The following is a 27,991-nucleotide window of genomic DNA, read 5'->3' on the forward strand; positions in this document are numbered from 1 at the left end:
ATAAGTATTTCAAGATAAACTGTGAAAAAAACATTTTGCTTGAGCAAGAATTTATTAGCAAGTTACCAAAATAACAAAAAGGCAAAAAGTAACCCAAAAAGAAAAATAAGTTCCAATAATGCAATCAGAAAGTGAAGCAGAAGAAAGTTCACTCAAAGAAAGTCAGAGTATTAATGACTTGCTTCCCTGCCTAAATTTATAGGCTAAGGGCGGTCCATGAGCTCTGAGGTAAAGGTAGCCCCGCCTCTTGGGAGGTTCCGCCCACAATGTACAAGGAACATCAGAGAACATTAATGCACACATAACAATTTTACCTGCACAAAACCAAATGAAAAAACAGAATGAACAAATTTGAAAACGTCATGATTAAACAATGAAATGAATAAACAAAACCTGAGGCAGAGCAGAAACCATAAAAGGCACCTTGCGATTTCTGTATTTCAGCCAGGTTTTTTATCTGTAGTTTTATTGTTCTTTTTGAATGAATACTTTTCATATATATTTTTTTTTTTGTCATTTCTGTTGGGATTTTATACATTTTTGTAATGATGTAGTGTCAACTCCTTGTATTCTATAGGTGGTATCCCAAAGTGCTGGTCCACCATCATGTCACTACTGTCGAGCCCTCCCTCCAGCTGTATACTGAGAAGTATATACAGTGTGGTGCAGTGCTTGAGCCTTTGGACCTCATAACAAGCAGGTTGTGGGTTCAAATCCCACCACTGACCTCCACCAATAAATGTAATCAATCGTACCTCGAATGCTGTAAGTTGGATTGGATCTCTGGAGGTCCGCAACTAAAGTCTATTGAAAAAATGCCTTTACGAGTGCCATTTTGCTGCTTCAGTCAGCCATAAAATCAGACATGGCCTCCGAGCGGATGTAGGCCACTTTACCACTTTTCGCATCCTACTCTGCGGTAAGAAAAATTCTTATTCTAGTCAGATAGGATACCATTCCTAGGAGTAATTCTGAGACGCTTGATAAAAATGGATATGAATTTTGGATATAAACTTAAGTCCTGTTTGCCTGTAGAGCATACAACACACACACACACATGAGCCTGGCTACAGTTGCTCCAAATCCAAATGTTCATCCTGCTGCACTCCATCATACTCCAAATACAGCTCAGCAGATTCCCAGGAGCAGGTGTGCCAGTTCTGCTCTCATATCACAGATGCAATTATTTATTTATTTATTTTCATTTTCATTTTTAAATGTCAAAACAGTAATATTTTTTTTTTGGCTAACTTATGCAGGGTGTAGAAGTCATGTATTCCGCTTTTTCCAAAGAATGCCTGGCACCTCATTTTTGGTTCATGGGTTTAGCTACACCCAGCACAGGCATCGTGTACCCATTATATCAGTGACAACTTTGCCGCAAGGAAAAAGCCCTGCAGGAAATTAATTGGCAGCACTTATTTTTAGATCCAAAGATGGTGCAATGGTGTGGTGAGAAAAGCAAAAGTGAGAACTTTCAAGATAAGAAAACTACGACAGACATTTCAAACTCAAAACAGCACTTCAGTCATTAAGCGAGACGTGTTCAGCGACAGATCAGGGCAGCAACTGAGAAGACAGTTTGAGTTTCCTCTTGCTTGTCAGCTAATATGTCGAAAAAAGGGCCACAAGGTGCTCTCCATTCTTGGGCTTGTAGTCTCCAATACCTGAACAGAAATTAAGAAATAGAAAGAGTTAGGTCTGGCAGGAGCAAACTGCAGAACAAGCAGCAGGGTGCGCACTGGAGCAACATTTCCTAAAACCTTAATACTCAGCCCCATTTTTTTTTTTTGCTCTTTATTTTGCCTTATACAATTTCTTGTATTAGGAATTTGTTAGTTTTCGCTTACCCTTGGGGTCTGAGTGCAGGGTCAGCCATTGTACAGCACCCCTGGAGTAATTGAATGCTAAGGGCCAGCAGAGTAGGATCTCTTTGGGCAGGGGATTCAAACCGGCAACCTTCGGTTTACCAGCGCAGATCCTTAGCCTCAGAGCCACCACTCCACCCTAGACTTCTGCATTAAATTAGGAAGAGAACCATAGACACAAGGAGTGAGGTACCATGTAGGACATTAGGGATCTTCAGAACTCAAGATGATGTTATTTTAGAATTTAATTAACTGGGTGGGGCTGAATGGCCTTCTCTTGTCTAAATCTTTACAATGTTCTAACCCTAACAGTAGAGTCTTCAGACACTTCTTAAACAAACTGAGGGAATCTAAATTTCAAGTGGAGGTGGGCAGCTCATTACACCAGCTAGGAGCTGCACGATTTGATGCCACACAGAAGTGATGTCAACAGACGCCATTCATCAGAATCAACGGTCTGATACTGAGCATGTTGATAGTCTGTCTGGGCTTCTGAAAACTAAGTTTGTGTTTTAAAGAATAAAATTCCAAGATAACAATATGTCGTCTGGTGTGTCAACTATCCAGATAGAGATAGATGGCATTGGCTCCAGAAGACCCCTGTGACCCTTGTGGTGTATGGCCGGCCGTTTATCCCGGCCAATACCCCCAAGCCGTCAGGTGGAGCCCTCCCAGCAGTATGGAGGTCCTCAGAAGACCAGCAGGGCATCATGAACATTGCATTGCACCCTACGCCCCGGAAGTACGTCCAAGTCACATGGACAAGGGGAATGACGTGCTTCTGGGGTGAAGAAAAGGACTTTTTACCTGACCCGGAAGTGATACAAGATCACATGGACTGGGGATTGAAACACTTCCGGGTCAGGGAATATAAAAGGACTACGAGACGGCGAGCTGAGCTGGGTGGAAGAGCGGCAACGCGTCTGGGAGCTGGAGGATTGTATTATTGTAGTATTTGTGAGTGTTTATGAATATAGTGGAGGAGAGGGTGCTTTGTGCACTGTGGCGATTTAATAAAGTCAACATTTGGACTTTTACTTGGAGTCGGGAGTCGTGGACATGGGTTCAAGGGAGCAATAGCGCCCCCTATCTGTCACACCCTGTAGTTAGAATATAGCGGGTTGGATAAAGAATGGATGGATGGATGGATGGATGGATGGCAAAGGATTTTAAGAGAACATTAGAAGAAACTGGGATGAGAATTACACCCAATAAACTCACCCATCCTATACACCCTCTATACATCAGCAGATCTTGACAAAGTAAGTCCAGTCACACTATAGTTGAGTCAGTTGTGTGAGCACAATCACACAATGCACACTTCATATTGTTTTAAAGTGCAGGTGTAGAAAACATTGAAAAGGAGTTCGGAAATGATGGCTTACCTTGGGACAAGCTAGTTGTTCCACTGAGAAATTGCCAGTAGGTGTGGTCAGTGGAACTCCCTGCAACGCCCTGAATGCTGGTCACAAAGGGTCCATACACGGATGATTGAGTAGTGAAGCTGTAGAAGATACAGAAAAAGCACTTGCGTTTAAATAGGTGAGTGCCAAGAGTTTGCTATATGGTAAGCACATTCTGGAGACTAGAGGAGGAGATGATCATATGGAAAGTGTTAAAAAATATAACCTCCATGTAATCAACAGGTCTACAACAGTCAAGCATCTGAACGCAGTGGTATGTCACTACTCCAGTGATCGGGAAGCAAACATTATCAGGCTCATTTTCAAATATAAGAGCTCAAGCTGGAATAATGTCTACCCAGACATTTCTCTTATTCATATTTGCTGCAGCTAATGAACCCAGTTCTCCTAAAATGTATTCAAGGAAAATCAGTTCAGTGTTAAGAAGTGAGATTGGGGAACATCTAAGCAGCTCTACCAAAGTAGGACAGTCGACCATACGCCAGGGGCAAAATCCTTCGCTAATTTCCTCTTCTATCTTCCCTGCAAACCAAGACATGAGTTCTGGGAAGGACCCGTAGTATCACTTCCGCTACAACCTTGGAGATCCCACACCTGACGTCACAGGAGCTATTTAAGCCATAAAGGCATCTGAAGTCAGCACCCATTTGGATCTCAGGCACTTAGCATTACAAACTCCACAACAGGGAAACCTTTGGAGTTTCACAAGGACCCGAGACATTTCTACAGCTGCTTTTTTGTTTACTTTCATTTTTTTTTTTATTTGATTGTTAAACTGGAGGACTTCGCCCCCTGCTCACTTCGCTCGCCAACCCCCGTGTTTGTTTTTCCGGTTACACACTTTTAAGATTTTTTTTTTCTTTGAATTGTTGCTATTTCATTAGTTTCACTTTTATTTCAGAACTTCTGTAAAAACAATATTTGGAATCTTTCGAGTCCCAATACGCTGAATCTTTTAAATGAGGTCCGTGAGACATGTGTTCCTGCCAATAGGAATTCACCAGGCTAATACAGTGGAGCACTTTAAAAATCTGCTAAAAACGCATTACTTTAGCATGGTTTTCCCATAACTCAATTTTAGTTTAATCCTGATGCTCTGCATATTCAATTAATTATCATTACTATTCATGGTGGCTCCAAAATCCGTACTCACCCCTACTCTCTCTTCTGTTCTTTTTCTGGTTTTCTGTTGTGGCGACCTGGGCCACCACCACCTAATCAGAGATGTCCCTGCATTGATGGATTAAAGGCCAGAAGTCCACCTGATAGTCATCATCAAGTCCTTCCATGAGAACCCTGAATACAATGAGGACTGATTGAGATCATTTATGTTAGGTAGAATGCCTAGAGGGGGCTGGGTGGTCTCGTGGCCTGGAACCCCTGCAGATTTTATTTTTTCTGCTGCCGTCTGGAGTTTTTTTTTTTGTTTTTTCTGTCCTCCTTGGCCATCGGACCTTACTATTATTCTATGTTAATTAGTGTTCTCTTATTTTAATTCTTACTTTGTCTCTTTTTCTCTTTCTTCATCATGTAAAGCACTTTGAGCAACATTATTTGTATGAAAATGTGCTATAGAAATAAATGTTGTTGTTGTTGTTTAATGATTCCATAATTCAGGACAGGTTTCTCTGTTTGTAATTTTAGCACAGGCAAAACGATCGACATCATCAGCAGTTAATTTGTTTTGCAAAGTACCCAATAAATGCATGTGAGGTAAACTCCATTTTTGAAATTCTCTGACTTAAACTTCAAAGCCTTACAATATTTACATACTTCTGACATATCAGCTACGTCCAGATATTCAATATCTATTCACCTTCTTGTTATTTCTCCGAGTAATAATTTCTCTTGTTTTGTACTAATACGATCTTTTCTTTCTTTGTTTTGACACTGTTGTTTTGTTCTGCTTTCATATTCGGTATCTTGCTCTGCATGTGTTTCTATGAGTCTTTAGAATTCAAGTTTTCATTTTCTCTAACCTGTTCTGCATGTGTTTGGCCCCTTGTTTTTTAACCTCTTCATTACTTTTACTTTGTTTTCTACTCTGTCTTTTATTTCTGACCTTGCTTTATCCTGCTTTTTTTTCAATTACACCTGGTCCGTGGTGATTATTTTCCCTTTTTCGAGTAATAATTTCCATTTGTTTGCGCTACTGCAATCTTTACTTTCTTTTTTTTATACTTTCTAATTTTCCTACTTTCATATTCTTTAACTTTCTCCACATGTGTATCGCACCAACTTTTTTTTTTGAGCCTTTCCAATTCCACTGCTTTCATAATCTCTAACCTGCTCTGCATGTGTATAGCGGCAACGTTTGTGAACATCTTTATGAAGTTCTACTTTGTCTTTTAATTCTGAGCCTGATTGGACATGCTTTTTTATTAATTCCACTTGATCCGGGCTGCTAATTACTTTCCTTATTTTCTGAATTTGCACTTAGATTATTCTTTTTCTTTTTTGTCTTTCCAGCGCTTTTGAGTCTCTTTTCTCCACGCTGCTTTCTTCTTCGCTTAGTCATCTACGTTTCATTGTATAACTTGTTGTCCTTATACGCTTTATATGCGCTGAGAGCCCTGGATCCGTGTGTGCTCAAAGCCTTCTTTACATGACTGAGTGTTTTACTGCCCGTGGTCTTATTTGATATTGGTTGTAAGTATCAGGTTGTATCATGAGATGGTCCTGGTACAATGTCTCATGTATAAGGTCCCCGCGAGACACTCGGTGGCCAATCTGTTTCATCTCGTAGGTCTTTTAAGTGTCTTCCGTGATCTTCACGTGAAGATCACATCTCGTCTCCTGTCTTTCTCTCCCAGGTTTTTTTTATAATAGAGAGATCGGTACCAGGTTGGTCCTCAACTGTTCATGATATTCTGTTTATTTATTTACATGGTATTCCATAAAATTTTGGGATTACTGGCCTTACCAAGGTGCCATACCTGAAATGTTGTGGATCAAGCTGAGCTGCCCTCTCCATTACCGTCAGCAAAGTGGAGCCATCCAGTACTGACACATCAATGGAATTGCTGGAATTACGGAAAGGGTTCGCCACAGTGAATTGGACACTAATGCTTGAGGATGATGGTGGGCTGGTGTGGGTGGGCGCTGGCAGTGGCAGATTATCTAGAAGACAAATAAACAAGTGTTATTACAGAATAGAAATAGGAATTACGGAGCAAAGTGTATAATACTGTCAGTCCTCTAGAGGTGCGGCCTCATAGCAAAGACACTGAAATGTAAATAAAGCGCAGATTGATTGTCACCTGTTAGTCACCCTGGGACCCTAAGTGGGCAACTCAACTGCCTCAGCTCAAGCTGTAAGACGATCATTGGTCAATAATCCAGCAGCTGTACAAACAGCTCTGAGCGTCTAAAGAAAATCATGGTGGTCTTCAGTGTTGAAAAATGAACATATCATAACCTAACATAACCTTCTCACTTATGTACTGCAAGTTTATTCTGTTTTTTAAGACTATACATTTATTTTCATTTAGCTTCGGTTAAAAATTGTTGTCCAAATCTGAATTTTCTTCAAGTCCATGTATAGGGTTTTTATTAAGTAAGAAGTATCCAGCAACCGGTGTGAGGTTATTATGGAGTTACACCTGTTTATGCATTTAATTATGTTTGTTATTTTTGAGCTATGTGTCATATTTATGGATTTTCTACATAAAAATCTCTTTAAGTGTTCTGCTGCTCCTTGTTATTCGTGGGTGGAGACCCAGGAGGCAGGACCACCCTGACATCACTGCCGCTGCGCCCTCACTCTGCCCATATCAGTGAGCTGAGAAGGTTCAGGAGCAGGAAAGAACTGTGAGCATTGCTGGATTTACTGTTTTTGTAATATTATTTTTCTGCCCTATTCTTGGATTATTCTTTTGGCTTTTATATTGGGACCTGTTCCTTTTGAAATACCTCTTTAGGCAATTCTTTTGGGGCTTTTTATTCCATTTTATGTAAAAAAAAAATCTTCATTGATATTTATTTGTCACTGTACTTTTCCATATAAGCCAAAGGTTTCTGGTCACCTTTCCTCTTGTGTGGGGTTTTAGTTATTTTATTTTGACATTAAGTTTATTTTTTCAGGCTTAAATCTCTTTTGCGCCTATGAAACATGAGGCAGGCCACCGGAGCTGGCATTTAGCACAATCGAGTGACATTCTTTTCAACAACAGCAACAACATTTATTTATATAGCATCTTTTCATACAAAAAATGTAGCTCAAAGTGCTTTACATTATGAAGAATAGAAAATTAGAAGACACAGTAAGAAAATAAAATAAGTCAACATTAATTAATATAGAATCAGAATAAGGTCCGATGGCCAGGGGGGACAGAAAAAACAAAAAAAAACTCCAGACGGCTGGAGAAAAAATAAAATCTGCAGGGGTTCCAGACCATGAGACCACCCAGTCCCCTCTGGTCATGTAAAAGAGGCCCAGCCCAGCAAATGAAGCATTTAATTTGAGGGCCTCATATCCTTTTGCATTGTGTTTACATCTGGAAAAATGAGTCCAAAACACTGATTTTTTTTTTTTTTTCGAAAAGAAAAACGTATTATTTCTAACAGAACCATGTAAATAGAAAAGAAAAATTAATCCCGTAGGAAAGGTCTGTCGAGTGTCCATTGCTGTACTGATGCAGATTTAATACACGTCCTTCATGTGACATGTTTTGAAACAGTCCCCAATACACAGCCTGATGTCACAATCAGTTTGCTGACCACATACACCCCTCACAACCCTGTGAACACTCTGGTGTGACCCACTGTGTGCCAGGCATAATGTTGTTGGTAATACTGCACATCAAGAGTTTGAACATCCCCTCTGTGTCTACATGGGTTTTCTTCCAGTTACTCCAGTTTTACGTTTACATCCTCAAAGACATGCCTGTTACATTAATTTGTGACTCTAAAGGGACCCACTGTGTGTGTGGATGTGTGCGTGAGTGGCCTGTGGTGGACTGGTGCCCAATTTAGGGCTTGAAGTCAGTGTTGTGCAGTAGGCTCTGGCTCCACAATAACTCTGAATTGTATTAAATGCATTTTAGAATGTTATACGAAGGAACTGAATTAAAATAGAAATTACAGTTTCCATAAAATATTACATTTTACATTATGTCTACTTTACAGAACAGTTGTTAGAGGAAAATGGAAAAGCAGGAAGACTGGCACTGCCCGCTACATTAATAATACAAACCTACGGCACAAACGGAGACACTGAGAGGCATCACTTACTCTGGTCAGCTGTACATTTCAGGCTGCTCACGTTCAAATAGGTGTAGCCACCGAGGAATGGAACAATTTGGGAGGCGGTCATCGGATTATCGAAAGCTCCAGAGGAAACTTGGGCCAGGATAGTCTTGATGGTTTTGTTGCAGTTGAAATTCACCTGATTCACAATCAGTGCCTGAAAAAAAAAATCAAACAAATGGAGAATGGAAAAAATATAAATAAATACAAATATAGATGAGTGATAAATAAATGTGGAAAATGATATAAACTCAGCAAAAAAAGAAACGTCCCTTTTTCAGGACTGTGTATTTCAACAATAATGTTTTAAAAATCCAAATAACTTTACAGATCTTCATTGTAAAGGGTTTAAACAATGTTTTCCATGCATGTTCAATTAACCATAATCAATTAATTAACATGCACCTGTGGAATGGTCGTGAAGACTTTAACAGCTTACAGAAAGTAGGCATTTAAGGTCACAGTTCTAAAAACGCAGGACACTAAAGAGACTTGTCTACCGACTGTGAAAAACACCCAAAGAAAGATGCCCAGGGTCCCTGCTCATCTGCGTGAACGTGCATTAGGCATGCTGCAGGGAGGCATGAGGACTGCTGATGTGGCTAGGGCAAGAAATTGCCATGTCCGCACTGTGAGACGCCTAAGACAGCGCTACAGGGAGACAGGAAGGACAGCTGATCATCCTCGCAGTGGAAGAGCCCGGATCTCAATCCCATTGAGCACGTCTGGGACCTGTTGGATCGCAGGGTGAGGGCTAGGGCCATTCCCCCCAGAAATGTCCAGGAACTTGCAGGTACCTTGGTGGAAGAGTGGGGTAACATCTCACAGCAAGAACTGACAAATCTGGTCCAGTCCATGAGGAGGAGATGCACTGCAGTACTTCAAGCAGCTGGTGGCCACACCACAGACTGACTGGTACTTTTGATTTTGAGCCTTCCTTCATTCAGGGACACATTGTGAAACATTTTTAGTTTATGTCTTACGGTGTTGACTCTTTTAGTGTTCATACAAATATTTACACATTAAGTTTACTGAAAGTAAAAACAGTTGAAAGTCAGAGGACGTTTCTTTTTTTTGCTGAGTATATAAGGAAAATATTATGGAATGTACTATGATAGATAGATAGATAGATAGATAGATAGATAGATAGATAGATAGATAGATAGATAGGACACTATATGATAGATAGATAGATAGATAGATAGATAGATAGATAGATAGATAGATAGATAGATAGATAGATAGAAGACACTATATTAGAGACAGACAGATCTCTTTTTCCAGAATTACATTTTTAAATGCAACAAATAGAGTTTCACAGACATAAAATGGTGCCATTTTGCCCCCTTGTGGCATATGGATGAATTTTCTTAACCTATCATTCTGTAATACAATATACTACTGTCTTGCCTACGGAGCCCCTTAAGGGATATTAGCTAAAAAAAAGTTATTTCTCGTGCACACGACAAAGTGTTTTCTTTTTTTTACATGTCAATTCACAGGCTCCATCAAAGAGTAACAATTATGAAATAATTGGTAAATACTGTACCATTTTAAATATCATAATAAATATACAGTAATTTATACAGTACCTGTACTAATCCACATAATACTTTACTAGTTTATATGGTAGTTATTGTCATGTTTACAGAGTTTAATTGAAGTCTTATTTGCATGTGCTAATCATTACCAATACATTATTAATACTCCATCCATCCATTCTCTAACCCGCTGAATCCGAATACAGGGTCACGGGGGTCTGCCGGAGCCAATCCCAGCCAACACAGGGCACAAGGCAGGAACCAATCCTGGGCAGGGTGCCAACCCACCGCAGGACACACACAAACACACCCACACACCAAGCACACGCTAGGGCCAATTCAGAATCGCTCCATGTACACAATATACTAATTTCCTTCAATTGTTTCCTTTTCTTAACTCACTCAGGATTACAGGGAGTCACAGTGTCTCCTGGGAGCACTAATCATAACAGAGGAACAACCCCTGAATTGGCCACGTCATGCCAGCTCACTTTCAAGACATTAATTCCCCGAAGTGCACCACGATACCAAGAGAAAATCTACCCAAACACAAGGAGAACTTGGGGATACCACAGAGATATCAGAGCGGTAGTGGCCAGAGCTGCCTGAAGACATAAGTTAATCACATGCTCAAAATCAAACTGACAATGAAGAAACAAGAGCAGAAACTAAAATAGCACATATGAAACCACAGATTATAACGCTTTGTATGTATGAAGTATTTTTTTTTCGTATTCCCTGATTAGACTCACCGCTGCCCTCTATAGGAAAACAATTTAGTTGAAAGTCGCTTGCAGCTCTTCATTTATTAACAACTTATCAAAGTGCAGGGGATAACCACAAACAGCGCTGTGCACAGTGCTCACCATCAAGACTTAACTATCATCAAGGTCGGATTAAGACGGCCACAGGCCCCTGAGTTTCAAAGCTCATCTTGTCGCTTCACCTTGCTGCCCCACTAGTCACACTTTCATTCTTACACATTATGAACATCACATATGTCAATAATAAATCGGGTGCAGGGATTGAAGCAGAAAAAAAATTCTCAAACTTTATATCGGGTCACATTGAACAAGTTGTAAATACTGCAGCTAAAACAAATGGAAGTTTGGAAGTCAGGTGAGGATTAAGGCTAACATCGTTGTTTCTACCAGCATATGTTCAGTCTGGTAACACTGATATGAACATGAGCAATAATGTGGAAGACAATTTGGGCATTGCAAGAAATAAGACGTACCAATCAATGCCAAACCTGAACAAACCGCCTTTTATTTTATTTAGTACAAATATGTAAATCCTAAACTCTGAGTTACTTTGCACCTTTTTAAGGTGATGCAGCCCTCTTGAAAATGTTTATGGTCGTTGACTGTGCTATCAGAATAATAAGTTTGTTACATTCATTAAAATACTCTACACATAAACACATATATCATGGCCAATTTAGAATCGCCTATCCATCTAAGCTGTACATCTTTGGAGTGTTGAAGGAAATTGGAGCACCCGAATGAAACCCACACACACACACGAAGAAAACATGCAAACTCCACGCAGGGTGCATCCGGGGCTTAGAACTCTGATGAGCTTGTTACAAGACACTGCGCCACTGTGCTTCCCCACACATACTACAGTAATCCCTCCTCGATCGCGGTGGTTGCGTTCCAGAACCCCCTGCGATAGGTGAAAATCCGCGAAGTAGAAACCATATGTTTGTATGGTTATTTTTTATATATTTTAAGCCCTTAGAAACTCTCCTACACTGTTTATAAATATTCTCCGCACAGTTATACAGTAAACCCTCGTTTATAGCGGTTAATCCGCTCCAGACAGATAAATGAATTTCCACGAAGTAGTATTCCTTATTTATAAATCTAATATTTTCACAGTTAGAGCATAGAAAACCTGTTTACGACCTTCTAAATACGTTTTTTAACATTATTAGAGCCCTCTAGACATGAAGTAATACCCTTTAGTCAAACGTTTAAACTGTGCTCCATGACAAGACAAAGATGACAGTTCTTTCTCGCAATTAAAAAAATGCAAACATATCTTCTTCTTCAAAGGAGTGCGCTTCAGGAGCAGAGAATGTCAGAGAGAGTGAGAGAGAAAAGCAAACAATCAAAAATCAATACGGGCTGTTGGGCTGTTTAGGCATACGAAGCACCCGCAATAAAGCGGCGGCAATGAAGGGATCAATGTGAAGGTAGCCTTTCATCATTTTTTAGAGGAGCGTCTGTATCTTCTAAGCAAACAGCCCCTCTGCTCACACCACCTCCGTCGAGAGCAGAGAATGTCAGAGAGAGTGAGCGAGACATGGAAAAGCAAACAATCAAAAATCAATACGGGCTGTTAGAGCTTTGAAGTGTGCCAAGCACCGCGCGGGAAGCATATCGTATATCATTGAGGAGTTTTATTCAATACGTAATATGTGCTCTAATTTGGGTAGCTTCTCAGCCATCTGCCAATAGCATCCCTTGTATGAAATCAACTTGGCAAACAAACTGAGGAAGCATGTAACATAAATTAAAAGACCCATTGTCCGCAGAAATCCGCGAACCAGCAAAAAATCTGTGATATATATTTAGATATGTTTACATTTAAAATTCGAGATGGAGTGAAGCCGCGAAAGTCGAAGCGCGATATAGCGAGGGATCACTGTATAATATTTCCATCAGACGATATTATACTTTGAAACATACTTTGTTCAGTTTGGTGACACTCGATATACAAATTTGCAAAAAAATCTAATAGCAAAAAATAATGGCATACACATGTCTTACAAAAGATCAGGCACAGAAACGTCTTTGAAGAAAAATAAATGGCATTCAAGAGCACTGAACATCAAGGCTTCTTCCATTTCTAACAGAAGGCAGACCTTCCAAACCTACGTGACTATCATCTTTAGCAAGAGGCCTCTTAATGATGCTATCTAGTGACCTGAGAAAAAGACTGGACTCCTTCTGTACTGCGTCTCTTTGGTCCTGCTGGTTTGACATTGTGTTGCTCATGGAGCCCCGAATGAGGCACATGACCTGCATTGTGAGGGAGCATCAGTTACGGCACTACGGCCATGTGGTGCTATTCCCAGGGGGTGATCCGGCTCACAGGACCCTCAATGTAGAGAACCCGAGTGGCTAGACCAGGCCAAGGGGACATCCACGTAATACCTGGCTGCGGCAGATAGAGGGTCATTTTCGGAGGGTGGGACTAGACAACGTGTTTACCTAGGGGGTTACCAAGCAGGATCCCAAGCCGTGTCGTCATGTGGTGGGTGAGGTAATGCACTGTACCAGTGTATGCTCCCTAACCTGACCTGACCTGACCTGTCCCGGGAGGCCTGTCACTGAAGGTCTGCAGCAAGAGTCTTTTGGAGACCACAATTGCTGAAATTCAACTTTTATTCTGATATGGTGGTTAACAAACATCAATTTAACATTTTTATAAAATCATCTGCCACTGTTCTAGGGCAAAAGAAAGTAAAAAATCCTAAATTGTCTTGTTGTCTGCCATGCTGTTGGTTGTTCACATCTGTGTCGGCGACTCTGCAGAACTGGACTGTGCGTTGATGCAAAAGCTGCTAGAAGTGGTGATGCCAGCTCTCTTTTGACCATCTCTAAGGTCATTCTTCTTCATCTCAAAAGCAGGATTCATGGCTTAGTCAAATTATTTAAATCATTATTTTACTTACTTTTTTTTATATCTGATATAGTTTTCAGCATAACTTTCTTTACTTTTCTTTCTTTATGTTCTTTTTGTTGCACCACAGGGCTCTTGGTATTAAATGACCTACCATATGAATGTTTTCTCATTTTGCAGCACCGTAAAACTTCAAATGTACAATGTCCTAAGACTGACCTGCTCTGATTGTGCTCCACTCACGTCAACCAACCAGGTCTTATGTATTTCATTTTAACATTTTTATTCATGTCTTATTGTATAGACCTGTAATCACGAGGTTTAAAGTGGGGCAAGGTTGTGTTCTCAATAGCAGATTGCTGTGGGCACCTGTATGGTTGGTGAAAGTGCGGAATTTCTTTTGCATGTGCTAATGCTCCAGAGAGTGCGCACCCTAAGTCACGTTGATGGAAGATCTAGCCATGTGTATCATGAAAGAGTCCTACAGTTCTACCATAAAGGAGAAGAAACTCTGCTTATTCTGCTGACGTTTGGCCCTGTGACCACTCTGACCAAAATCCCTGCTGCTTACCTGTGCTGCCAAACCAGTGCTGTACAAGTTCCCGATGATTCCATTCTCCTGCTTATGCTGTTGAATCTTTGCGATCAGCTTTCTTATGGTGGATTCAATCCTGGATTGCAAAGTAGGAAAGGCCTGGATGGTCTTGAATTGCTTCAAACAGGTCAAAGCCAGGACAGCAACCGAGCCGGTGTCTACAAAGAGAGCAGACAGACAGGTAGGTCAAAGGGTGACTGAACTACAAATTGAAAGAAAACCAGACAGATGTCTCAAAAATCAGACAGAGAACACTGAAAAACAGACAATATGAGGGATGGACACAGAGAGAGACACAGAAAGAATGGCCATGGAGTCTGATATGCCGACGAGACACATACCCACGGAGAAGGTCCCGCTCAGGTTGAACTTGTCGGTTTTTGCTGCGTCAATCAGGACTTGTGCGGTGAGGGCAGTCATGGGTTTACCCATTAGACACAAAGGCCAGCACGTCCAGACTGACCTGATAGTAGTTGGTGACTGGCGAGCCAACTTTTTCTGGCAAAGTTAAATAAAAGAAAGAGGTGAATTAGAATGTGATGGACCACAGTGGCATGACATTTAGCAGATCTTTGTCACATTGCTTTTCCTTTCTGCTGAATATGAAGACCCATGCTATCATTTCTCTTTGTCTTGTTTTGTCCATACCAGAGTCGTATTAAGGGGTTGGAGTTTATCGCAGCTTGCATAGGTCGCTAGGGAGGAACAGACCCTCCATCACAGGGAAAACACACCTACACACACACAGCAGGCACACACTACGATCAATTTAGCGTCACCAATTCACCCAACCTGCATGTCTTTGGACGGTGGGAGGGAACCCACGCAGACAAAGGGAGAATGCAGGGAGGACCCAGGATGCAAACCCCAGTCTCCTTACTGCTAGGTAGCCACCATGCCACAGTAGTTTTGAAGGTTTTGGTGGGGCCTTCTGTTTCCCCCAGAAGTCTCCATTACTCCGTCTACTTACCAATATTAAAAATCTCCTCCACCAGCTTCTCTTCCAGCACGTTCACCAGATTCAGTTTACCACCAGGAAGGTCAGAAGCCGGGATGTCAGAGGGATTGTGACAGCTGGCCTGCATTGCCATGCAGTATAATGCCACATTGCCAGAGGAGAATGGCAGACCTGATGGAAAGGAGACGTTACAGTAAGGTGCACTAAAAACTACAATGAAGAGTGAAGACGCATGGCAACAGCAATAAGCACACAGGAATGCCAGAAGCCAGGAGAAGAGCTTACGATGAGAAGCCATCATTACCCAACAGAGAGCTTCTACAAGAAATAGTGCAGGTCAGTGTGGGCTGCCAGGAAATTTTCATGATGACTGTAGAGCAAAATGCAGAAAAATTGAAGAGCATAGTTTCTTAAAGGTTTGCCGCCTTTTGACTCACCATTGAATTCAATTGAAAAGGATCATGAATGGTTTGTCAACTGTCTCATGATGGGTCACTGCAAACAGTTTAAGCAATCGACATTGCTCTACTATGACTGTCTATTGTTCAAGGGCAACACTATGACTATCTGCAATGACTCCGAGAAGGATCCCCTTATCTGTCAGTTATAATGGACTGGGTCTCAAAGACATTCAGAGGGGCAAGACTGGGTCAAGTCAAGTCAAGCTGGGGAGCATGCACTGGTACAGTGCGTTGCCACACCCACTACACAACGAAACAATTTGGGACCCCGTTGACAACCTCCCAGGCAGACAAGCAGTCCAGTCCCACCATCCGGAAATGACCATCTATCTGCCGCAGACAGGTGTTACGTGGGTGACCCCTTGGCCTGGTACAGCCACTTGGGTCCCCAACAATGAGGATCTTACAATCAGGATCACCCTCAGGGAAACACGCCATAAGGCTGTATTGCCATAACTGATGCCCCCTCACAATGCAGGTCATGTGCCTCATTCGGGACTCCATAAACAACACAAAGTCAAACCAGCAGTACCCAAGGATTTTCCAGAGAGACACAGTGCCAAAGGAGTCCAGTTTTTGTCTCAGGTCACTGGATAGCGTCCATGTCTCACAAACCATATAGCAAGACAGGAAGCACCAGGACTCTAAAGACTTGGACCTTCGTCCTTTTGCTGAGATATGTGAGATGCCACACACCCCTTTCCAGTGACTTCATGAAAATGCTCTCCCAATCCGCCTACTGACTTCATAGGAAGAGTCACCAGAGACATGAATGTCACTTCCGAGGTAAGTAAACCTCTTGACGAGGTCGACACTCGATAGCCGTGCTCAAGAGGCCATTAAAGGCCTGGATGTTGGTTTTTATCAGGACACTCACAAGCCCAGACACTCAGACTCCTCATTGAGTCTCTCGAGCTCCCCGATCAGAGCCTCCATTGACTCCGCAAAGATCACAGCATCGTCAGCAAAGTCAAGATCTGTGAACTTTCTTCATCACAAGAAAAAAAAATTAAGAAATACTGAGCTAGAGAATAAGTCTTGTGAGATCCTACTAACAACAAAAGAGAACAGGCCATCTGCTATCCTGTGTATGAAAGCTGCTGATAAAAAGATATTCATAGGGTGTAGTTCTTAAGAAGGCCACTAGAGGCCAGTATTGAGTAGCACAACTGCAGAATAACAGGCCATGACACCAAGAAGTGGAATTGTAGGTTAACAGATTTACTGGAGTAGCTGTGGCGCCCGTCTAAGATGGGTTAAAATCGAAATCATCAACATAGACCTCAACATTAATGTTTGCAGTACACCGTCTATTCGAATTTACATTTTGCAATACATGTAGCAATAAAAAGCATTGCATTTGTTATTTCAAGTTGTGGTGCATCACAAAAGATTCTGTAATAAAATGTATTGCTAGATTAGTGGTTTATTTGTTGAGTTTTTGTATTGCAATTCATTGAGTGTATGTTTTGCATAAATAGCTGATTTATCTCCTGCTTGTATTTCTCAGTGGTTATAATAACAATTTTATTTCTATGATTATATTTGCTTCTTTTGGTGTGCTGTATAATTCTTGTGTGGCTAGTAAGAAAGTAATGTTGGTCACTTGCGCTCCAGAAGAAATGTTCACTCTAGGGATCGGTAGCAGATATTAGAATTTGTGCCATCTGGGGTTGGAAAAAGGGTCTTGTGGAGCAGTGCAATTTATCAACCGTGTTCTTGTGTGTGAGTGTTTGTGGGCCGAGTCAAGGCTGGGTGTCAAATAAAACAAACAAATCACACAGAAATGGTGAGAATCTGAGTGCCACTACAACTCACCACAACACTTGAATAACAGGCACAACACTGCATTCACTTTCCATGATTTGGATCAACAAGTTAAAATACACTGTGTGCACAATTATTAGGCAAGTTGTATTTTTGAGGATTAATTTTAATATGGAACAAACACAGTGCTATCAGTCAATCCAAAATGTTAATAAACCTGAAACCTGAATGTTTCACAACGGAAATGTGAGTGTGAACATCATCAGGGGAATACATATGTGCGCACAATTATTAGGCAACTATTAGTGTGCAGATTTATTATGCAACTAAAGGAAAATGAAAATTTTCCCATCTCACTTGTTTATTTTCATCTGTTATAGTGAGAATAATAAACAAACACCTCAAAATTTACAAATAAACATCTCTGACATTTCAAAAAAAATCAATCAATCAATCAATGACCAATATAGCCACCCTTCTTTCCAATAACAGTCATAAGCCTTTCCATTCATGGAGTCTGTCAGTTTCTTGATCTGTTGACGATCAGCTTTTGTGGAGCAGTGACTACAGCCTCCCAGACACTCTTCAGAGAGGTGGATTGTTTTTCTCCCCCGTAAATCTAGCGTTTAAGAAGTGCCCACAAGTTCTCGATAGGGTTTAGGTCAGATGAGGAAGGGGCCATGTCATTATTCCTTCATCTTTAAGGCCTTTACTGGCTGGCCACGCAGTGAGAACTTCGATGCAAGTGATGGAGCATTGGCCTGCATAAAAATCATGGTCTTTTTCCTGTATCACTGTTTGAAGAAAGTGTCTTGAAAAACTGGCAGTAGGTTTGGGAGTTGATTTTGAGTTCATCTTCAATGCAAAAGGTCCAACTAGCTCATCTTTAAAAATACCAGCTCATACCAGTACCCCACCTCCACGTTGGAGTGGAGCTCTGTGCCCATTACTGATCCACAGGTCCATCCATCTGGTCCATCAAGAGTCACTCTCATCTCATCGGTCCATAAATCTGTCTTCAGATATTTCTTGGCCCAGTTTTGACGTTTCAACTTATGTTTCTTGTTCAGTGGTGGTTGGGTTTCAGCCCTCCTTACCTTGGCCATGTCTTTGAGCACTGAACACCTTGTACTTCTGGGCACTCCAGGTAGGTTGCAGCTCTGGAATATGAAAGTACTGGAGGATAATGGGTTCCTGGTAGCTTCACGTTTGATTCTTCTCAAATCTTTGGCAGCTAATTTGCGTCTTTTGTTCTCAACACGTTTCTTGCGACCCTGTTGACTATTTGCAACAAAATGTTTGATGGTTCTGTGATCACACACCAATATCTTAGCAATTCCAAAAGTGCTGCATCCCTCTGAAAGACTTTTTACAATTTTTGACTTTTCAGAGTCAGTTAAATCTCTTTTTTGGCCCATTTTGCCTGAGGAAAACTAGCTGCCTAATAATTCTGCACACCTTGATATAGGGTGTTGATCTCCTTAGGCCACACCCTCCCTCATTACACAAATACACATCACCTGACGTGCTTAAATCCAATAAGCATTCAAGTTAATACAGCTTGGAGTTGGAATATACGCATTAAAAATGATGATATGGTCAAAATACTCACTTGCCTAATAATTGTGCACACAGTGTACAAACTAATCCTCATGAATGTAACTTTGCTATTCTGGTTTCAAATGTTTCACTATTCCCTATTGACTGTGATTTTAATTAACGTTCTGGTTTTTGTGTTTGGCTTCTTTTTTTTGGAGGATCTCAATATTGACCTTTTCTCTAAATCTGACCTTGACTCATTTGCTGGTCCTGTATTTGTATTCTTTTTGTACTGCAAGGATCGACAAAAAAGAGTGCGGATGAAAAAGAAGCAACACTAAATAGGATTATGCAGCCAATATAACAAGATTAATATACAGATCTGGAAAGTGACTATGTCAGAAAGGAAAGGCACTATAAAAGCTTAATGATAGATAGATAGATAGATAGATAGATAGATAGATAGATAGATAGATAGATAGATAGATAGATAGATAGATAGATAGATAGATAGATAGATAGATAGATAGATAGATAGATATGAGGACCTGTCTATTTCCTCACCTCCTCTGACCTTGCTGACCGCATCCTGCTGTAGTTTGGTTAGTGCGCTTTGCTCCACTGGCAGGTTGTGCTGCTGTGCCAGTCTCAGGCCCAGGAGAAGGCTGGGATTGGAATTCAAACCTTTCTCAGCTTGGACCATCAGGCTGAGCAGATGGGTGACAAGATCTTTTTGTGATTTGGGCACAGCTGGACACAGGTGGAAGAAAATTAAACATAAAAATAAAAAAGAAATAATTCACAATAAAAACAATAAAATAAAGCATCTGTGAAGGTGAGGCTATATTGAGTGGGAAAGTAAGAATGATTACCATTATTGCATAGCTTAGTTGGTCAAAAAAGTTTTTATCATCAGTGTAGCTGGTAGCCCAGTTCATTGTGAAGCACCATGTCTTTTCCATTGCTTCCTTACTACTAAACATACTGCACTTATAACACATCTTGTACTATTAGTGTTGAGGATGCCTCAAAATTCTATTAATTTGCCAGATCTTCTTCTTCTTCTTTCAGCTGCTCCTATTAGGGTTTGCCACAGTGGATCATCTTCTTCCATACCTTTCTGTCCTCGTCATCTTGTTCTGTTACACTCATCACCTGCATGTCCTCTCTCACCACAGCCATAAACCTTCTCTCAGGCCTTCCTCTTTCCCTCTTCCCTGGCAGCTCTATCCTTAGCATCCTTCTTCCAATTTACTCAGCTTCTCTCCTCTGCACATGTCCAAACCAATGCTATCTTGCCTCTCTGACTTTGACTACCAACCTGAGCTGACCCTATAATGTCCTCATTTCTAATCTTGTCCATCTCCGTCACAGCCAACACAAATCTTAGCATCTTTAACTCTGCCACCTCCAGCTCTGTCTCCTGCTTTCTGATCAGTGCCACCGTCTCCAACTCATATAACATAGCTGGTCTCACTACCATCCTGTAGATCTTCCCTTTCACTCTTGCTCATATTCGTCTGTCACAAATCACTCCTGACACTCTTCTCCACCCATTCCACCCTGCCTGCACTCTCTTCTTCACTTCTCTTCCACAATCCCCATTACTCTGTACTGTTGATCCCAAGTATTTAAACTCATCCACCTTCACCAACTCTACTCCCTTCATCCTCACCACTCCACTGACCTCCCTCTCATTTACTCACATGTATTCTGTGTTGCTCCTACTGTCCTTCATTCCTCTCCTCTCTAAAGCAGATCTCCACCTCTCCAGGGTCTCCTCAACCTGCTCCCTACTCTCGCTACAGATCACAATGTCATCAGCAAACATCTTGATCCACGGGGACTCCTGTCTAATCTCGTCTGTCAACCTGTCCATCACCATTGCAAATAAGAAAGGGCTCAGAGCTGATCCCAGATGTAATCCCACCTCCGTCACTCCTACCGCAGACCTCATCATAGTCACACTTCCCTCGTACATATCCTGTACAACTCTTACGTACTTCTCTGCCACTCCCTACTTCCTCATATAATACCACAGCTCCTCTTGAGGCCTTCTGTCATTTGCTTTCTCCAAGTCCACAATGATGCAATGCAACTCCTTCTGGCCTTCTCTAAACTTCTCCAATAACATCTTCAGAGCAAACATCACATCTGTGGTTCTCTTTCTTGGCATGAAACCATACTGCTGCTCATTAATTACCACTTACACCTTAACACCAGCAAGACCAAGGAGCTGGTGGTGGATTTTAGGAGGCCTAGGCCCCTCATGGACCCTGTGATCATCAGAGGTGACTGTGCAGAGGGTGCAGACCTATAAATATCTGGGAGTGCAGCTGGATGACAAATTGGACTGGACTGCCAATACTGATGCTCTATGTAAGAAAGGTCAGAGCAGACTATACTTTCTGAGAAGGTTGGCGTCCTTCAACATCTGCAATAAGATGCTGCAGATGTTCTACTAGACGGTTGTGGTGAGTGCCCTCTTCTACGCGGTGGTGTGCTGGGGTGGCAGCATAAAGATGAAAAACGCCTCACGCCTGGACAAACTTGTTAAGAAGGCAGGCTGTATTGAAGGAGTAAAGTTGGACAGTTTAATATCTGTGGCAGAGCGACGGGCACTAAGCAAACTCCTGTCAATCATGAAGAATCCACTGCATCCACTGAACAGTGTCATCTCCAGGCAGAGGAGTAGCTTCAGTGACAGACCTTTGTCACCGTCCTGCTCCACTGACAGACTGAGGAGATCGTTCCTCCCCCACACTATGCGACTCTTCAATTCCACCCGGGGGAGTAAATGCTAACATTAATTTTATTTTAATTCTTTTCATTTTATTACTATTTAATTTAATATTGTTTCTTTGTATCAGTATACTGCTGCTGGATTATGTGAATTTCCCCTTGGGATTAATAAAGTATCTATCTATCTATCTATCTATCTAATTATCACCTCACTTCTTAACTGAGCTTCCACTACTCTTTCCCATAACTTCATGCTGTGGCTCATCAATTTTATCCCCCTGTAGTTACTGCAGTCCTGCACATCCCCCTTATTCTTAAATATCGGCACCACTACACTTCTTCTCCACTCCTCAGGCATCCTCTCACTTTCCCAGATTCCATTAAACAATCTGGTTAAAAACTCCACTACTGTCTCTCCTAAACACCTCCATGCTTCTGCAGGTATGTCATCTGGACCAACAACCTTTCCATTCTTCATCCTCTTCATAGCAGTCTATTAATTTCCCAGTTAATTCCAGAAAAACTGAATATAATCTATCCTTTTCAAATGTGAAGACAATGCTGAAAGAAACCTTTGTTTTCTGGTATTTACCCCTCAGGCATGTTGTGCAAACAACACCTGATTTTAAAATTAGGTCGGCAACCATCTGAATAATGCAATCCCCTGGTGCCTCTGTATTTATGTCTGCTGCCTATAATGATTACTCACACAACCAAGTCACATGTTTCCCTTGGAATATTTATTGTGTATATTGTTACGGGTTTTGATGAGTTTTGTGTTCAGAAAGTACGTATCCATTTGCTCCAGACTCGGCTCCAGCAGTTAATTCATGCAGGATTCATATTTGCACTGCCAGTTCAGGATCTGTTTCCATACCTGCAAAATTCAACTCTGTTCCAAATGAGGTGTGGACAAAACTCAAATTTTATTTTGTAGCTTTTAAATAAGTTGGATGAACTATCACATTTCATTGTGAGTCATTTTGAGCTCAGACACCATGGAATTTTGAGTACTGCAGAGAACCTGCTTAAACATTTAATTCCAGACACTATTTTAATGCTGAATGGGCCTCATATAATAGATCGGCATGGAGAACAAGTAGGAGGACTGGACATCGATTTGAATAAGCAATGGTAAAAGGTCTAGACATTGAAATGCTGACTGAAATTGTCCATGTCACTGTCTAGGGAGGTAAGTGACATCATCCTAGTTAATGTTTATTAAACGATTCTGTCAAAGTCAGATTATGAAGCCAGTTCAGGATGGGAAGAATGCCTTTATTGACACGTACATGGAGTCACTCACTACAGGGAAAGAGATGACTGACTTACAGACGGTGGTGACACTTCGTAAATACACTTGTCAATTACAGAAGTACGTGATTAGTTTCTCATCTCATGTCCTTGCAAGTTATTGATAAACACAAACTCTACGAGTCAGGATTCTGTACTCGTTTTCTTATCAATACTTGTCCTTGTGCTAAAATAGCAGCAGGACTGGGTCACAGATCAAGAGGCTTTAATGAAAATGTTTTCTAAGAGTGTTAAAGGCAAAAGCTAACAGTGAACAAGAACAGAATTCATTCAATATAATCAATTTGTGAAAATCATATTTATCAGTAAAAATTAACTTACTCGTTGCCAACACTATAATGATGATCCATTCTGACCGTAGAATGATGGTGACCTTCAATCAGGGGAACATTGAAAGGAACAAACATGAATCAGCATGTCCCATTTGTGGACACAGCAAGCTGGTCCTGCCCTATTCAAATGTTAATGCATTTAATTGTCAGTCTGTGGCACAAGTGGGCAGAAGGCAGCAGCTCTCTCTTATCCAAGTCAAAAGCTCTTGTGTGTGTTTGGAAGGTTTTCATTTGCTATAATATTTATTTTTGTTAAGCTTCTGTTACGTTATCACAGTAGACCCCCGAAGTTGCAGCCTCGGTCATTCACGGATTTTTCCTTAGAACCTAACTAATAATTGTTAGCGGAAACCGCAAATATCCTCCGCAACTTTTATGCCTTCTTTCATGGCAATACTGTACTGTAGAGAGTACAGGAAGGAGCTGTAGAGAAAACCGCAACTTGGGATGTTGAAAGTAGCCAATAGAATTTGAAACTGCAACTCCCAGCAGTCCCTGCAGTGGCTCTGATTGGTCTTCTGCTGAGGGTGCTGGTCAAAGGATGTCAGCACGGCTTTTAAAAAGGGGGCCGGCGACCAAAAAAAAGTTTTTGTAATTTGTGTTTCAAGTTCCTGTCTGTCTGCCTTCTGTTGGGTTATCAGTACTTATTCATTTTGCCCTGGATCATTTTGTACGTCTGGATTGTCTGCCATCTGCCTGTGTACATGAGAACTGAGCCCGTCCACCCGTCTTCACCACTCCAGGAACTACCGGTAGGACTATCTGTACATTCCCATTCAAAGTGTAGATCTCTGGACTATCTATTTTCATCATTACATTTCATCAATTGCTGTTTTTCATGATATACTGTGAGTGTTTTGTTTGTGCTTGTTTGTATTTAATGTGTAATCGCCGTAAGGGGAACAGGGGTGGTATCTTTGTTTTCTTATTTCATTTGTTTTAATTACATTCTTTATTTGCTGTTTGATTACCGGTTTGCTTTGTTTTTGTCTCTCAAGGCTGGGTGCGTCCATGGAATCTTCACCATAAAAATAAATAAATGACCAGCTTCTCGTGTGACACTATGTTTACTTAAAAGCCTGAGCAGCACGTGTCCTTTAAGGCTGATTGCTTTGTTTCTCTCTCCTCCCCCCAGACATTCTCTGCTCTATTTGGGGGGGTGTTCCCCTATGATGTTTGTCTATTGTTTAATCGACAATTAACTGCATGAGACATGTTTGTTTGAAGTGTTTGAATAAAGTTCAAACTGCACTAAGGCTTGTCTGCAAGCATCTGTGCTTACCTCTGTCTGCTTGCATGCAGCCAGTTTAAGAGCAGTTAGCTCACTGATTTACATCCATGGCATCAGTTGCACTTTGTACATATTGTTCCAGTAGTTTTTTAAATAGTTTTTACAGTTCATTAGCAGTGTGTAAAATGATCCGTGTTGCAGTAATTGTGATGCTCTTTGCATGAAAAAAATGGGTTCCATTAAAATTTCACTTTCTTTAATTGTGACGTTTACTCAAAGTGTAGCAAAAAAGTATTTGGCGTTCAGGGATGCATTAAACCCCAAAGTATGTGGTCGTTTAACGGCGAAAGCCCCAAGATGCCACCGAAACGAGCTGCACTGTCTAAGGCTTCTGGCAATAAAAACGCGCTTGCAGTACAGTACATATAGCGGTAACATCAGTACAGTATTTTGCATTCTAGTACTGCGGGAGACATGGCAGTACGGTATACAGGTTACGTGTTTACCTTTACATTCTTTATTTTTAGGTAATGTATTAAGCTGAGTTTGAAATTAAATTAAAGTGTTTTTGGAGCATATTTAGGGTTTAAACTATGAAAATAGGCATTTTTTTAACTACATCCAAAATTCACGTTTTTTCACAATTCGCAGGTGCTCTAGGAACATAACCCCCGTGAATTTTGGGGTGTACTATATTTCCTCTTAGACACAAATAAAGTATTAGAACTCATGGCAATTAAAGATCTATCTATCTATCTATCTATCTATCTATCTATCTATCTATCTATCTATCTATCTATCTATCTATCTATCTATCTACTATATAGTGCCTTTCTTATCTATCTATCTATCTATCTATCTATCTATCTATCTATCTATCTATCTATCTATCTATCTACTATATAGTGCCTTTCTTATCTATCTATCTATCTATCTATCTATCTATCTATCTATCTATCTATCTATCTATCTATCTATGTTATATAGTGTCATTCATTATCTATCTATCTATCTATCTATCTATCTATCTATCTATCTATCTATCTATCTATCTATCTATCTACTATATAGTGCCTTTCTTATCTATCTATCTATCTATCTATCTATCTATCTATCTATCTATCTATCTACTATATAGTGCCTTTCTTATCTATCTATCTATCTATCTACTATATAGTGCCTTTCTTATCTATCTATCTATCTATCTACTATATAGTGCCTTTCTTATCTATCTATCTATCTATCTATCTATCTATCTATCTATCTATCTATCTTATATAGTGTCTTTCATTATCTATCTATCTATCTATCTATCTATCTATCTATCTATCTATCTATCTATCTATCTATCTATCTACTATATAGTGCCTTTCTTATCTATCTATCTATCTATCTATCTATCTATCTATCTATCTATCTATCTATCTATCTATCTATCTATCTATCTATCTATCTATCTATGTTATATAGTGTCTTTCATTATCTATCTATCTATCTATCTATCTATCTATCTATCTATCTATCTATCTATCTACTATATAGTGCCTTTCTTATCTATCTATCTATCTAGATGCCAGTTTAAAAATGTACAGTATGTCATCACAATGTTGATTATTTAAAAACCCTAAATTAACTAACACTCCTCACACTTGAGAAAATGTTAGCTTACCTTGAAGATCCCAGTCTGTTATTTTCAACTTGTGTAATTTATTGCCACAAAAAGCTTTGGTAAAGTAAACATTGTTAAGTCAGTTACATGTGAGTGTGTGTCATTATTTTCATTCCTGCAGATCACGATGATCCTGATGTCAAAGGGCTCGGCGATACAGTTGATCCCAGACAATGTGGTATTAAATTTCATTGTTACGCTGATTACACACAGCTCCATTAAATCCACTTCTGTTTTCCCTCCAGATACTCTTATGGCATGTCTCCAAGACATAAAGATATGGATGACTCACAATTTTCTCCAACTAAACAGCAATAAAACTGAGGTGCTCCTCATTGGTTCTAAATCCATACTTGCTAAGGTTAACCAGTCTAATATTTTAATTAACAATAATAACAGAAACATCTCTACCCAGGTGAAGAGCCTGGGCGTCATTCTTTTTCTTCCCATATAAGTAACATTTCTCGGACTGCCTTCTTCCATCTCCGAAACATTTCTAGACTTTGTCTTGTTCTTACGCCACACAGTACTAAAGTACTGATTAATGCCCGAGTCACCTCACGTATAGATTACTGTAATGCTATTCTATCTGGCATCCCACAAAAACGTATCCATCAGTTACAACTTCTTCAAAATTCTGCTGCCAGGATAATAACCTGCTGTTCTAAATCCACTGAACATATTACACCTATTCTCTCTCAACTTCACTGGCTCCCTGTTAACTACAGAATACAAAACTAAATATGGCTCTGAACATTTAAAGTTCTCCACAACCTCACTGATCTCCTACAGACCGATACTCCTCTCGCTCACTCAGATCCTCATCTGCAGCTCGACTTTCTGTACCGCACATCAGACTCTGTGCTATGGGAGCTCGAGCGTCTCTTATAGTGCTCCTCAACTCGGGAAGTCTCTTCCCTCTCATATCTGTCAGCTCGATTCAATAACACATTTTCAAACTACCCTCAAAACTTATCTTTTCAAACTGGCATACCAATTGTGAATTTTGCACTGTTACTGCCTGTTATCTTTGTTTGTTTGCTAATTATTGCTTTTTAATTTAATTCTGTATATTTTTATTTTACTAATGTTGTTTAATTTCAATTGTAAGGTGAGTGCTAAGAAAGGTGCCTATTAAATAAAACGTATTATTATTATTATTATTAATACCTTGGACGTATGTCCAGCACACATAATCCCTATGATCATTAATTTAGCACAAACAAGGAAACAGGACAGGTGGAAAATCAAAGAGAAACTCACCACACTGGGGTGCAGGCTGGCCTGGGCAGAGGAAAAACAAGAGGAGGATAAAGACACTTGAAGAAAGCATCATCCTTACAGCTGCTGGCTCCCAGTTAGATGTCTGTTTTTGACTTTTTAGTTTGTGCTTCTCTTTTGCGTCCCTTTTTAAAGGATGTTGATCCAGGAAGTTTATTTGTAAAATGGTTTCTAGGGAAACATTTCTGGGTGTGGTCTCTCCTCCCTCCTGTACAGTAAAGGGATTTCAATAGTTCCTCTGTAGGCTCCGAACCCCTGGTTAATGCCATCAGAGAACTCGCATCAGATAAGATATTCTGATACATTATTGCATTATGTGTCACTGCACTTTAGGCGTTTTCAGATGTGATATGAGCTCTTCAAAACATTGGATATAAAGAAAAACAAAA

General features: G+C 40.4%; 1 protein-coding gene across 1 annotated transcript; it reads right to left on the minus strand.

Moving 5' to 3' along the window:
- Positions 1 to 33: 33 nt before the first annotated feature.
- LOC120538093 (transcobalamin-1-like) lies at positions 34 to 27,753 on the minus strand. Its single transcript, XM_039767518.1, has 9 exons — positions 27,585 to 27,753; positions 19,598 to 19,783; positions 15,279 to 15,437; positions 14,650 to 14,806; positions 14,285 to 14,466; positions 8,525 to 8,696; positions 6,229 to 6,412; positions 3,254 to 3,372; positions 34 to 1,667 (listed from the first exon to the last, which is right to left on the minus strand). The coding sequence occupies exons 4-9, from the start codon at positions 14,738 to 14,740 to the stop codon at positions 1,606 to 1,608; spliced, it is 810 nt and encodes a 269-aa protein (XP_039623452.1). The 5' UTR covers positions 14,741 to 14,806; positions 15,279 to 15,437; positions 19,598 to 19,783; positions 27,585 to 27,753; the 3' UTR covers positions 34 to 1,605.
- Between the last annotated feature and the right edge of the window lie 238 nt (positions 27,754 to 27,991).

This window comes from Polypterus senegalus, chromosome 10 (assembly GCF_016835505.1).
Source record: "Polypterus senegalus isolate Bchr_013 chromosome 10, ASM1683550v1, whole genome shotgun sequence".
Lineage (NCBI taxonomy): Eukaryota > Metazoa > Chordata > Cladistia > Polypteriformes > Polypteridae > Polypterus > Polypterus senegalus.